The sequence below is a fragment of the Amborella trichopoda genome, chromosome 7, assembly GCF_054954075.1.
Source record: "Amborella trichopoda isolate Santa Cruz 75 chromosome 7, AtrichopodaSantaCruz75HAP2 v2.0, whole genome shotgun sequence".
Classification (NCBI taxonomy): Eukaryota; Viridiplantae; Streptophyta; class Magnoliopsida; order Amborellales; family Amborellaceae; genus Amborella; species Amborella trichopoda.
This window is the reverse complement of record NC_142342.1, coordinates 9,734,317-9,749,671: the sequence shown is the minus strand read 5'-3', so window position 1 is coordinate 9,749,671 and position 15,355 is coordinate 9,734,317. Positions and strand designations below refer to the sequence as shown.

The window sequence follows — 15,355 nt, the reverse complement described above, 5'->3', positions numbered from 1 at the left end:
TCTTGTTATAGCCTCTTTTTTCACGATAGATGGAGATGGTCTTTACCTGCCGTAGCCAAAGTATGGAAATGACCTGTTCCCCATAAAGTGCAGGTATTTTTATGGTTAGCTATCCAAAATAAGATTCCGATGGTAGATAATTTGATTAAGAGGGGCAAAATTTTACCTAACATATATTTGATGTGTAAAGCCGATGAGGAATCTGGGGAGCATCTTCTCATCCATTGCCACGTTACCTCAAGAATTTGGTACTGGTTATTTGGGCTACTTGGGGTTCAAGCTTCACTGCCCTAAGTTGTGATGGGTTTAGTGTCACAGTTAGCTTTTAATCATTTACCTTCCGAGGGTATTTTGGTGTGGCAAATAGCGAGAGGGGCTACTCTATGGGAACTATGGAAAGAAAGAAATAGACAAACTTTTGAAGGAGAGAGTTTATCTTTTGATAGATTGCTGAGTAAAGTCAAACTATCTATTTGGTCTTGGCTCTCAGTTTTTAAGGAGGGTTGGGGAATTCCACAACTAGATGTTCTGTTGAATTTACCAATTTTGTTTTGATGGGTAGTGTAAAGATGAGACCAATGAGTATTTGGGTGGCACCAGAGAGTGGGGAATTTAAGTTAAATTTTTATGGTAGCTCTCTAGGCAATCCAGGTTTGGCAGGCATTGGGGGTGTGGTGTGAGACTGTTTTGGAGATGTCATCTTCTCATATGCTGGCCCTATTGGTATAGCCACGGCTAACCAATCGGAGTTATTGGCTTTGTTGCAAGGGTTAAAAATTTTTATCTCTAGAAACATCAAGAATAGCTGCATTATTGAAGGAGATGCAATGAACGCAATTAATTGATGCAAGAAGGAGCAGTGTATTCCATGAGAACTAAGGGCTAGCTGGTTGCAGATTATGGATCTGGTGGCTCCACTTTCAATTTCTTTTTGTCATGTCTTTCGCAAGGCAAATTCCTTGGCCGACTTTCTAGCTAAAGGGGGGACCTCTTTGTCCGCTCTAGCTATCTCCCATGATGTAATTTCTATTGTGTAGATTTTATAAATAAAGTAAAGAATATTTGTCAAAAATAAATAAATAAATTAGTGAGCCTTTTAAAGTAAAAAAATATAACCAGAAAAAGAGAAAAACCATAAATCCAACTATTACAAAACAAATAAAGCAATGTAAACAAAAATTATTGATTTTTGCTCGCTATAAACCTTGACCACTCTAAAAGTTTAAAACATTAATAAAAAGAAAAATATCCTTGAGTGATTAGTGGTTGAGATTAGCAACGCTGCATCATATTTGATTCCTACTATTAAATGGGCAAGCTTTCTATGCTTCCCCTACAACATAAAACTTACATACTTCCCCTTATCCAGCCCTCGATTTTGAATGGGGGGCCAGGATTGCCCCAATCACAATGTCACGTCTCTACACTATTTTATTTTTAATTTTTTTTCTATAAACTATTTTGGTCGTCCAATCTTCTATTAAACTTACACTAGCGAAAAATATAAAAAAAAAATTCTAATAAAATAAAATGGCCAAAATACCCCTGAAAATTTCAAGGGGTATTTTAGTCATTACATTTTATTGAAAAATTATTTTTAATATTTTTTATAGGTGCGCCCCAATGAAAAGATGGCTTGTACCAAATTTTATATTCATACAATTTTTATAAAAAAAAACTAAAAATAAAGTACTTTGAGACATTGGATCTAAGATCAAACGGTGAGTGGTTCTCACTGTTTCAAAAAAGCGAACCGCCCAGCGCCTAGGCGAATATCCCTAGGAGCCCTCCTGAACCCAAGCTGCCCAGGGCTGCGCTCCACGTAGGGACGGAAATGTGACTCCTTGAGGGTATTTTTGAGTCATTTTTTTAATACTAAAGGACAAAATTGTGGGTTTTAAGTTATTAGAAGCTATTTTAGAGAGAGAAAACCCAAAAAAAAATAAAAAATTCTACTGGCCCGGCCAAGTACTGGGCGGCCCCTGAATGCCTAGGTTCTGCCTAGCGATTTTTGATACACTAGTAGCTCACTTGATCAAAATTGGACGGCTGGATGGTAAGGGATACATAGATCTTCTGTATTGTAGGGGGAGCATAGAAACCTTTCCCTTATTAAATTACCTCAAAAAAACTAAAAGGGTAGATGGTCGCTTCCAATCTTAACATGGACACCCTAATATTGTGTTCTTAGGACAAATGCAATTTGTCGAGCCCATTACATGGTTGGTTGCATAAACAAAGACTATCTCTAATATTTGCGGACCCCTTCGCATCTAAATTTGGTTCCAGCAATGAGCCATACCTTGGGCGTCCAATTGGAGAGCTTGTTTACAAGCCTCTCAACTCATACATACTGAAACTCATAAACAATTAAAAATTTGATACTTATGAAGGCCACCCTCTCTAATCTATTCAATTTTACTCCTAAATTAACAAACCCAACTGCAACCAGGACTTATCTTCTTCACCCTTCTCTCTTTTAATAACCGCAACACACCCTTAGCATCATCTGATCTCCCCATTGAATTATACATACTAGCAAGAACCAAGTAATTTGCAGCATTTCTTGGCTCTAAATTAAACAAATGCTTTGCAGCTTCTTCCCCTATCTGCAATGATTCACATTGAACCCGACATGCACTCAATAGAGAGCCCCACCCACTTGTGCTGAGCTCAGTTCCCATAAAATCCATTAGTTCGCGGGCTTGTGAGATAAACCCAGCTCGAGAAAGAAGATCAACCATACAAGCATAATGGCGAGCCTCTGGTTTGATTCCATGTACATCTCTCATGGATTTGAAGTACTCCTTTCCCTTCTCTACAAGACCACCACGAGTGCAGGCTGATAAAAGAGAGACAAAGGTCACATTGTTAGGCTTTGTACAAGTTTTCTCCATGGCATGAAATAGCTCAATTGCATCTTCACTACATCCATTCATGGCATACCCTGATATCATAGAACTCCATGAAATCACATCTTTTTCTAGAATGCTATCGAATATTATTTGCGAAATTTTTATACATCCACACTTAGAATACATGTCAATAAGTGAATTAGCAATTCGGATTTCTAAGAGTAAATTTGTTTTTATCACGTAAGCATGGGCTTCTTTTGCTCTCTTCAAAGAAGCAATTGACCCAATAAGCGGAAGCACAATCAACATGGTTATGAGGTCTGGTTCACGGCCTTCTTGCCACATTTCAATGAAGAGTCGCAGAGCTTGATGCCAAAGTTTAAGCTCCCCTAAGCCTCTGATCATGGCGTTCCAACTGATGGCATCTCTTTGAGACCTCTCACCAAAAAGCTTAAATGCTTTGTCAATCTTTCCACATTTTAAGTACACATTGAGAAGCGCAGTAGAGAGAGAGGCATCTGATTCTGTCAGGCTGTTCATTGTGTATTCCTCTACCGACTTCTCAGCTTCTTCCCAAGCTCCCAAATCTGCACAAGCTGGAAGTAAATTCAGAAGAACTGCTCTTGTGGGTACCATTTCTTTACTCACTTTCATCACTCTAAAGAGTTTCATGGCCTTTTGGCCTCTCCCATAAGCTGAGTACCCACCAATCATTAAGCTCCAAGCAACACTATCTCTCACTGTCAATTGATCAAATAATTTTGCAGAAACATCCAAGCAACCACAGCTAATGTACATATCTATAAGAGAATTTGAAACTGAAATAATTTGAAGTAGTCCGGTTTTGATTGAAAAACCATGAACTGCTTCACCCAATTGCAGCTGAACCAAATCACGACAAACAGAAATAATACTTACCAAAGTGGATTCATTGGGTGAAATTTCTTTAATTAATCTCAAGTACTTAAATAAATACAGGGACTCAGAAAGCAACCCATTTCTCGAATAACCAGAGATCATGGCATTCCAAGCTACAATATCTCTAAGAGGCATTCTGTCAAACAGAGAACGTGCAAAGCAAACATCACCAAATTTTGAGTACATGTTAACGAGTGAAGTACCAACAAGAACATCAACTTCACATTCACTAGAACGCTGAACTATCTGATCATGAATTCTCAAACCATATTCAAAATCTGATAAATCAGTGCATGCTTTCAACACAAGATTATAAGTCAATTTATCAGGACTCACACCTGAATTCATCATCTCACTGTAAATATCGATCATCTCTTCCAGTCTTCCATTGATGCAGCAGCCTCGTATCATTGAATTCCAAAAAATGGAATTGGGTTTTGAAATCACAGAATTGAAAACAAGGTGAGCTGCTTCTGGGTCTTGGAAGGAATGGTATTTGGATACCAGAAGTGTGTTTAAAAAGATGTTTTGGGAAAACCCAGTTGCTATTACCTGGCCGTGAATTTGCAGAAGCTGTGATGGAGAGCATGAAGGGCTCAGTATAAGAGCACCCAAGGCTTCTTTCGCTTGATTCCATGATCTATGGTCGCTAGAAATGGGAAATGATGAATCGGAGGTTGAGATTGTAGATAAGTTTGTTAGTGTTTTTGCAGTTGAAAATCTCGGTTTTGAGCTTAAGAGGAAGTTGGTAAAAATACTGTGAAATGTTGGCATGTGTGGCAGTAAGACGACGCAATATCCATTGGAAAGAGAAAATGGCACCGGAATTTAGAAGTCCAGTTGTTTTACAGGAATTATGACCGTATCCATAGTCAGCGTATATGATGGTAATCATGTGACTTTAGACAATTGACCAAGAAAAAACCTCTCATACTCGTAGGGTATATAATGGTAAAAAACAGAGCAATAATAATAATAATAAGCTTTAGTCATAGGCTGCAATAGATCCGACCAGACCAAGACCCAACAAGTAGACCTGGTATGGGACCAAATTTTGGACCCGATCGGCGAACCAACCCATTAGACCAACGGGTGTGATTTGGCCATGATAGCTATGCTAAAAATCAAACTATAGAAGCACTCTTGAATGACATAATAATAAATTAAAATTCAAAGAATAATATAAATATTTCTCATAGATATTTTGAAATTTATAAGAAATATTTCTCCTACATCTATACTCCCCCCATCCAGCCGCCACTAACTATTTGATCTAAATCCACTATCTCAAAGTACTTTTTTTTTTTTTTATATACAAATTATATGAATATGAAATTTGATACGTGCCATTATCTCAATGGAGTGCAACTAAAAGAAAAATATTAAAAATAATTTTTCAATAAAATATAATAACCAAAATACCCCTTGAAACTTTCAGAGGTATTTTGATAATTTTATTTTATTGAGATTTATGTTTATTTACATGTGCGAGTTTAAGAGAAGAGTAGGTGCCCAAATTTTGGTGTGAAAATAATTTATAAAAAATAAGGAAAAATAAAATAATTATAAAATAATCAACCGTCAGCCAATGGACAGGGCCCGGTCCGAGGCCCCAAGAAAGCTTGAAACTGTTCCGAATGGGCAAGAAGGCCCGGGCCGGGGCCCGAAATAAGCCCACCAACAGCTCGGCCCTGCAAGCCCGGAAAATGTAGAGATGCCTGGGCCTGGACCAGGCCCGGCCAAGTAGGTTTGTGGCACCTTCTTTTTTCCAATTTTTAATGCTAAGTTCCAAACAAACCAAAAAAGAAAGAAAAAAAGAAAGGAAAAGATATAAAATTGGTACTATGTTGAATAGAGTAAGTTTTTCAAGATATCAGCTGGACCAAAGTATGGAAGAATGATCCATATGTTCATTGGTGAGGGTAACATGGAAATGATGGATTGGCACTTATATCTTCATGAAATTTAATTTTTACAGTATTTTCCACTCTTCTTACCTTTATTAAAGAAAAAAAAATATATTCTGCTTGCTGATGTATGTTTTTTGTTAAATACTGTGGACCTCCATCATTCCATGCCATTTCAAATGTGTTCACAATGCTAATTAATATTCATGGAAGTATTTAATAGATAGGAAATGCTTGTTCTTAAATAAGTAAGAGAGTCGTATAGAAAATATTTCTAATGAAGTGGCTTTCAACTGCACATTCACGAAATATTATTTTTGAGCTCTGCATACTCATCCCTCGACCAAAGAAATATCATCAGTATTCAATCAGCAATGATCGAGTGATGGTCGAAGACTACTTCTAAAATTTTGAAGAGTGAAGTTTTTATTAACAAAAAAACAAAAAAAAAAGGCATGTTAAATGGGCCGGGCTAGGCATTGTTTGGGCCAAGACGAGACATTAACAAGCTAACTAGGGACAGTTTGGCCCGCTGGACAAATTCCGAGCTTATCAAACCTGGCTTGGCCCGATGACAAGTTATATTAAAAAAAGCCTAAGGCCCGCTAGCGGCCCTTAGCCGGCTCGCTAGTGGGCCCTGCCGAAAGCCCACAAGCAGGCCCTGTCTATTGGCAGCCCTAACCGTCCATTCAGAGTAGATGGTTGGATAGAGGGAAGTATATAAGTTTACAAGAGAAGCATAAAAAGCTTACCCGAAACTTATTTAACTCACGTCTATTTCTTAGGGGTGAAGTTTAACGCACTTGCTTTGAGCTGTCAAAGTTACAATGCCTTCATTTAAATGAGCTTATATTGTTTTCCACATAACGAACAAGAGTGTTTAGGAATATAGAAAGTTTAAAAGGGAAAAAAGGAGAAAACTATCTCAAGCAACAAAGAGTAGAAGAAATTATTGAATTTTGGAGAGGAAAAAGTTTATATAAGGTGTAAACCGTATAATGTAGAAGTAAGGTGCATCTCAAAAACCTATTGAAAAAGGTTAGTTTTGTTACTAGAAAATTTTTCAATTGATTATCTTGACCTCGATATATATAGATATGAAGAAAACAAATGAAACTCAAGTCTTAAAATTAGTCCATCTTATACATTATTTTCAAGTGTTCATAGATCTACTAGATTAAGATTTTCAAGCGTTCATAGATCTGCTAGATTCGCACCATTTTCGGAGCTTTCAATTTAATTATAACAGTGAAAAATAACTTTTAGGCCATGACAAGAGTTTTGGCACTGAAAATACATCTTTTAATGAGATTTTGAGATGTATCTTACCGTGATTTTTTAAAGTTATCACCTTATACAAACCTCATCTTTTTGGAAAATAGTATTTAAGGTCGAAGCATACCTTACCATGATTGTTTAAGGTTGTCACCTTATACAAACCTCACCCTTTGGAAAAGGGTGAGGTTTGTATAAGGTGACAACCTTATAATATTGAGGTAAGGTGCACCTCAAAACTATTATGAAATTTAGAGTTCCGAAATGACGATGATCGAGTAGATCTATAAACACTTGAAAACATTGAAAATGGACGGTTCAGATAATGCGTTAGAAGATGAACTATTTTAGGACTAAAAATCCTTTTTTTTTTTTATGTATATGAATCTCGAGATTGAGATGATCGATTTGAGGGTTTTTCTGCATAGAAACAACTTTACTCGTGGATTTTTAGGTGCACCTTGCTTGAACAGTATAAGGTGGTGACCTTATATAATCTTTTTCCTTTGGAAAATAAGGTTGCATTTAAGGTAGAAGCTGGTTCCCCCAAATACGTGAAATCAATGCAAATGTCGAGGTTCCAATTCCACGTTACTTATCGGGTCGAAAAAACTAAAAAATAAAAAAGTACACAAAACCATATCGACTCGGAAAAACTAAAATAAAAAATACAAAAAACCAAGCAACTGGCTATATCCTTATATACAACACCCATTTAATATCCATGAAAACCAAGCACCTGGCTATATCATTATATACAAGACCCATTTAATATCCATAAAAATAGAGCTTATTTTTTAGGACAAGGGTTTGATGTAGATATGCGGCCCTCTTCATGAATTCATTTTTGAGATGGATTTTGGATTCAATTTTTAGGTCTATATAATCTCTAACATGGACATCATTATTTTTTTCAAACAGAATCCAAATGCTTTCTTTTTCTTATTTCGATTGGTTCGTAGTTAAGGAGGTTAGATGCAATGATGTGGCCCTCTAATAATACTCCAACTTGGGATTTTTAACTGAGGAAGCATACAACAATCAAAAGAGATGATGAATAAAAAGAGAGTCGTTATAGTTCAATTATAACATACTTCCAATATCTGTCACAGTTGCTTGCCAGTTAAACCACTGATAGTTCAAGTACTAAAACTTACAGTGGCTCTCTTCGTTCAGTAGCCATTCATTTTCCTTCAGTATCTGTTCTTCCTCCTCTTCGGTGAAATCATTTCAATGCCAAACATACTTAGTTGCTATTTTCTTGCAAGCCAAATCAAACAAATGTTCAATTTTCATTTCGTGTGCAGCCTGCGAGAACAAAAACAAACAAATAATCAAATACATAGAAAAGAAGGAAATACAAAGGCCTTAAGACTCTGTGTGCATGCACGTGTTTTATGTATATGAGAGTGTGTGAGATGAGTCCTTGTTTTAGGATGTTTCGGAAAGCGGAAGTAGAAATCCACAAAATTTCCCTGGTTCTTGCTGGTGCATAGTTTTTCTAGAGATTCATTGATGTACGGTTCTATAGAAGATTGAAGATAGACCGTTTCACTGCTGGTTCAGTTCCAATTAGATTGAAGACTCCAGAATCATCTTGAGTTGTGACCAGAAAGACAAATATTTGAAGAGGAGGAAGACCCCAGAAAAGCATGCTTCTTACAATGAGATTTCCCAGAGCTGGCCTTATGACAAGGCTCCATGTCCATGGAAATTATGAAATGAGATCCTCTTTTTTTTTTTCAAGTTTTTCCCCTATTATTTCTACTCTTTCTCCAATATCATGGTCTGGGTTATACTGATATTAAGCAGAAAATAATTATTAGAAAAAATGAAGTAATTGAGAAGTATGAGTCTGTTTGAAGGGTTTTCCTAAGGAAAATAAAGATTTGAAATAAACCAATATTTTGGTATGCAAGGAAAGAGAAGAAATTTGATTCAGAAGATATAGGCTTTGCTTTCTAATTTTTTTCTAATGTTACCAGAAACCAGAAAAAATAAAAACCCTAAAAAAGTATGACTCATTGGTTTCACCTCAAAGTACTAAAACCACAAATATGCTTGGTTGTGGTGAGTTCAGAGTCAAGAGAAAGGAGAAAGAGAGAGTTGGGAGACACGAACAAAGAATCCAAAAGGAAACACTATCACCCACGTATGGAGGTCTCTTGGATCAAAATAGAGATAAGAGTTGAGAAAAAGAATCATGATAAGATAAAAAAAAAAGTTTAACAAATTAGTCATATTGATAAATTTTTTGCAAACCCAGCAACAAACTTATGTAATTTGCATCAAAGCCCAGAACAAGAATACACAAGTCAGAGCTAAAACATCCATTAGAAGATAAAAAAGCTTTGCCTCATATCAAGAGCACATCCACCAAATTAACTCATCAATGCCATAGCTACAAAAGTATATCCTACTATGAGTTCCACATGATAGCCAATCGAAAACAAAGTTCAGAAGTCACCTTAAATTTGACTGTAGATCATTTTTCTTTTATTTTATTTTTTTTTTTTCTTTTCTTCAAATTTTCAGAATTCCAGGGTCAAGAAAACCCCATTGGCTGGATGTTTTGGCCTATGTGGTAAAACTGTCGAAACGTACTGAGGTAAGACATGGTTCAAAGCTCCTCATGAAAGGTCACAGGAGTGGATGTTATAAATAAATGGTATACAGATGGGATATCTTGCTCATTTGAACTCAGAATGGAGTGAAACAAAAAGTGCTAGAAGGGGGCTTGAAGCTTTATCAAGATAAGTGGAATCAAACGGGGCATGAAGAGAGCACCAAGTGGTGGGCCTAAAGGAAGTATGTTGTAGTTTTCGAAGTGTCAGAACATGGGCCAGAAGATAATTGGGAGTGCTCTATTTTTCAAATGGACAGTGGATCATATGATACAAAATGGAATAGGGTGTTTGAGGTGTTGTCACATTCTAAATGACCAGGAGAAGCAAAAGAAGGCATTAGCACTGCATTTCTTAAAGAATGGATGAGGCAAAGTGTGTTCCAATTCTTCACAAGGCGAGAGAAAAAGAGGGTTTGGATCTTGCAGATTAAAGCGGTCTTCCTATAGTGGAATCAGAAATTCATACAGCTTGAACCATCATAACACTAACTCAAAAGGCCATCAAGATTAGCTGGTAGGGTGGGCTTCGCTGGGAGTACAAATAGTTGGGTCCTTCGAAAGTTGGGTATGGTCTATAGAGACTATGGGACACTGTTATGGCTTTAGTTCAATGCTTGGAAAAGGAATCCCAAACAGTTTGAACCATTGGAAAGCTGACACAAAGGGCTATGAATTGGATGTGCTTGCGACCATGGGTCAATCACCCAGACTAAATATCGGTTTAAAGCTCGACTCAAACCAATTGGAGTTTGCATAAGGGTAGCCAATATTTGGATATGCTTCTCAAGGGGTTTGAAAGGACTTTATAATAAAGCACGATGTATATATATTTAAAAAATTATTTACCTCTACACCGGCAATATCACTTACAATGTCCAATTATAATCAAACCACTCTTGAAATAAATAAATAAAAATTAAATTGATTCTCAATTGCTACCTCTTCAAATACAATTCTTTATTCAAGAAACAAAGCTAGAATTTATTGTTTTATGGGAAAAAAAGTAAATATTTAAAACGGTAAAATTGCCGGAGATTACTTCAGCCGGGCTTAGTATACCCCACGTCGAGTCTCCTCCTACCGATGGTGCTCGGGATCTATGACCGGTATATTGATTTCCCTACCATGGCAAAAATCCACATAATGACTTCATTTTGATCAAGCATCTTAGCTTGATTTTAGAGAGATGAGAGATGAATATAAAGAGAGAGGGAGAGATCTACTAGTAAGGGGGTTATACCCCTTTGCCACCCATAAAGAGCAGAGGTGATGCGTGCCACCAAAATATGGTACAATTTGGAGAGAGAGATAAAAAATTGAGGCGTGCCTCCCCTTTGGAAGATAGTTCAATTTTGGGTAAGGAGAGAGATGATTGTTAAAGAGATAGAAGATAATACATATCTTATGGGGAGACCTCTTTGTATAGATTTTTTATGCTATAGATTTTGCATCAATTCGTAGGGTTAAAATCTTATGCAATATATTTTGCATCAATTTGTAAGGTCAAAATCTCAACCGTCGATCTAAGAAGACTTGTGGGGTGAGAAATTTGAGCAATCAATCTTTTTGATCTACCATCAAGATTCAAAGAGATGAGCTAGAGCCTCATCCTCCTTTTCTTAAATCTATTCCCATCAAATAATGAAAGCTTATATTTTAATATATCAAATATTTAATTATTGGATCAACCAATCGTGATTCAAAGATTTAGTAAATATCGTAAATATTCAACCTTATCATGGCTATACCTAAAAGATGTGCCAACAAGACATAAACATTCTTCCCAAGAAGATTACGTGAATAGATAGCGTGTGCCACCCGTGTAGGCCCCACCTAATCCAAATGTATTTAAATTTTGGGCCCCATATTTTATGGAGGTCCCGTATATTTTTCGAAAATATTTTATTTCATATTTAAAATTTGTAAATCTTATATTTTATTTAAAACAGTGAAAAATTAATTTCTCTTAATTTATAAATCCAAATGACAAAACTAAAATATCATAAGATTCACAAAAATTCAAATAAACATTCTAAAAATCACATAACATAGACCTCGACTGGTCTAGCTTGTCGAGCCTATTCCGAGTATCAGCAAATAACATTTGTCTAGTATGGTCTATAAAAAGACCACACTGCCATTGAGTTTATGTTCTACTATATAAAATGCTCATACAAGTTCTCATAAGGCCTTTAAAGGCCACATAAACCCAACAGGGTTACACCAAATGGGTTCTAAGATTGCAAGCATGCCCCTCTGCAAGTCGAGTATATCTGAGTGTGCACTCCATTCCTTTAACTAAAGAGAAATTAAGGTAATAGAAACAAGGAGTGCTGTCATGAAGATCCTCCTCCAAAACAATCCCTTGAAGTAAGATTTGTCTTGTTCTGGACCAAAATTGTGCATTGAAAGGATGAACGATAGACGTAACCCAACGCAAAAAAAAACTCTCAAGACTCCAGCTAGCAAGGCATAGCAAACCATAATTGCAACAAACTACAAAAATAACCCAAAAGAACTCTGAACAATACTTTGTTTCTTAATAATAAGGGAGAAACTATGCTTGGTTTGGTTTTTACTACTGACTTGAACAGTTTCAAACTTAAAATCTTTGACCTACCAACATTACATGGGTTATGGGTGAAAAGATGATTTCTTAAAAATCCATTAAAGACCCACCATCAATTTCATAGATCCAAAGCTACCAAAAATAAAATAACCTTGGAAGCACAAATATTTTGCTGCTCTCACAATATATGATCCAAGAAATTTGTAGTTTAATAACATAGTAAACCAATTTATGATAGTACTAAACTGTGTAATTGTAGTAAATTGGAGCACTATAACTATGCCATTGGTAATAAGTCAAGATGTATGATAATGGATCAAGCAGACATTGGCTTGATCTTAATTTTATCGTATACTATTACTTGACCTCATTTTTATATATAGTGGAACTTAGATCCCTTCAATTCAAGATCTTGATCCTAGTGATATGAGATCTCGCTCCAAGATATCTTTGAATCTAGCTCCTTAACTTGTTGAATGTACGGACGCCCGAAGTTCTGCGAACCGATGGCGCTCTTGCCTCTAACAACTATGATCTTGGCCTTGTGATCATTTCAGGAGGCAAAAGACACAATTGCTTCTTTCCAATCATGGGTAAAAGAGATCCTTGGAAGTTTGAAACCAAGTTTGAAGAATTTCAGGGTTCGAATCAGTACATGATTACAATTGTTTGAAATGTTCTTGACTGATGTCATGGTGATGAGAATGGAAAATGAGTTGTATCCTTCTCTAAAATTCACATGGTTTCAATGAATGAAGGCGAAATAAGAAAAAAAAAAAAAGGAATATAAGAGATGAGAGAGGCACCTTAAAGAGTTTATAGATCTAATATTTATATTGTCGTACCTGTTGGATTTAGTGCTATCCAAAATCACCAACATAAGAAAATCTCATATTTTGTGGGATTGAGATATTCATATAATTTGTTGGATTGAGATTTATATTGACAAGTTTTCTAAAGGAAATAGAAATCCAAAAAGATTAGGACTCTTGGATTTATCTCGTGGTTTTGAGATATATGTTGCATCAATATGAAGTTTACTATTTACTATAGACTCCTAATCTTATATATATGGGATGCAAGTGTTAAGAATTTGTGTGCCCTATTTGGGTTACCATATGGGAATGGTAGTTCCTCTAGAGAGAGAGGGAGCTAGAGCCTCATGTGCATAAGAAGCAATTTCCTCTTAGAGAAGAGAGTTTTTTATAGAAAGAAACATTGTGATAGTATTTTTTTTAAACTCCTGAAGATTGAGAGGTTGGTTACTTGTAGAGAAGTGGTTCCCATTGATATTTTGGGTTGTTTCCTTTTTAGTTAGAAAGAAATTCAGTTCTCGTTGTCTCGCGTTTCTATCTGGTGTTGTTGGTAATAATTGCTAGACGTAAAGAGAATGAAGGGAGAGTGGTTTAAAAATTGTGTTTTTGTCGAGGTTTGTTCCAAAATCTTTTGACGTAATTTTCATTGGTATAGTGGATTTTTATTTGTCGTACTTGTGGATGTAGCCCTTTTGGGGTAAACCACATAAATCTTTGTGTTATTATTGTATGTGTTTCATATTTTATTTCTCATATTTTATTTGCCTTATATTAACCTTAACTGATTGGATTTAGAGCTTCCACATACAAGAAGTGGTATCAGAGCCCGGTTTGGGGTTTTCGATATGACAGTAAAGGTTTCGAATGCAATGTTCGAGGTGGAGAAATTTGATGGCAAATACTATTTGTCAGCAAGAATTATAAATAAATTTATTTAGTAAAAGATGAAGAGTCCATCGAGCTATCCAATGGTTGGCATGGTGAGCAGGTGATTTTGATATCAATGTGGAGATTGTTGGATTTGGTGTTATCCAAAATCACCCACATAAGGAAATCCTTGTGGGATTAAGATATTCCCAAATTATGTGGATTGAGATATTATCATATATTGTGGGATTGATTGAGATATTCTCATATTATATGGGATTGAAATATTCTCATATTTTGTAGGATTGAGATTTTTCCATATTTTGTGGGATTGAGATTAATATTGATAAATTTTCTAAAAGAAATAGAAATCCAAAAAAGATTAGGAATATTGGATGGATATATCTCTTGGTCTTTTGAGATATATGTAACATCAATAGGAAGTTTCCTATTTAATATGGATTCCTAATCTTATATATATGGGATGAAAGTGCAAAGAATTTTTGGGTGCCCTATTTGGGTCACCATATGGGAATGGTAGTTCATCTAAAGAGAGAGGGATATAGAGCCTTATGTGCATAAGATGCAATTTCTTCTTAGAGAAAAGAGCTTCCTATGAAGAGAAATATTGATGGTGCCTCCTGAAGATTCCTGCAGAGTGAGATGTTGGTTTCTTATAAAGAAGTGGTTCCCATAGAAATTTTGGGTTATTTCCCTTTTTAGTGAGATAAAGTCTCGTTTGCTCTCAAAGTTGTTTTTTTTCTAGATAGTGGTCTAGTTATGGAATAGAGATGGGAGAATCAGTATGGTGCCATTTGGAAGAGTAGTTTTAAAAAGGGTTTGCTCGACTGTGTTTTTATCGAGGTTTGTACTAAAATCTTTGATGTAACTTTCATTGGTATAGTGAATTTGTGTTTGTCGTGCTCATGGATATAACCCTCTTGGGTGAACCATGTAAATCTTTATGTTCTTGTTGTATGTGTTTCATGCTTTATTTCTCATACTTTATTTGCTAAAATATTAACCCATCTGGTTTACTGCTTCTGCGTACAACAAGTGGTATAAGAGCAATTTTAGAGCTTCCGCGCACAACAAGCTTCCCACTTCTCAGCTCTTAACCCACCATCAGTATGGTGGAACTCCATATATTCAACTAACTTTACGAGTGTGCCCCTAGACATGTCGGAAACCATGAAATTAATGTCTTCACACCCCTTATCCACTATGCCCTTGTCACACCCCAAGAATTTACAATATTGATATTCCTGAGATGTGACAGTCAAAACATATATATATTTCTTGATAGGACAAATTTACAATGGCGAATTCTTACAAGGTAACAAAAGAAAGTTAGCACAACAACAATATCTTTCAAGGATGATCCCGACTAGCACTCAAAATAAATCCTCATTTATCCTGAAAAAAATGTTTACCATAATTTGATGAGTTTGGCTACTCAGTAAGTGATCATCATAATCCTAAAAAATAATCATGGTTGAAAGATATCAATATTTTCAAAAAGA

The 15,355-nt window shown here is 35.9% G+C and overlaps 1 protein-coding gene and 1 long non-coding RNA gene across 2 annotated transcripts; both read right to left on the bottom strand.

Annotated features, from left to right (window-relative positions):
- Positions 1-2,144: 2,144 nt before the first annotated feature.
- On the bottom strand, positions 2,145-4,774 carry LOC18444097 (pentatricopeptide repeat-containing protein At3g57430, chloroplastic). The gene is made up of 2 exons (XM_088871804.1): positions 4,112-4,774; positions 2,145-3,442 (listed from the first exon to the last, which is right to left on the bottom strand). Exons 1-2 carry the CDS (start codon positions 4,545-4,547, stop codon positions 2,430-2,432), a joined length of 1,449 nt encoding a protein of 482 aa, XP_088727930.1. The 5' UTR covers positions 4,548-4,774; the 3' UTR covers positions 2,145-2,429.
- Positions 4,775-7,984: 3,210 nt separating this feature from the next.
- LOC148781241 (uncharacterized) lies at positions 7,985-10,402 on the bottom strand. The gene is made up of 2 exons (XR_016059990.1): positions 9,423-10,402; positions 7,985-8,263 (listed from the first exon to the last, which is right to left on the bottom strand). It is a non-coding gene; the product is annotated as an uncharacterized LOC148781241 (long non-coding RNA).
- Between the last annotated feature and the right edge of the window lie 4,953 nt (positions 10,403-15,355).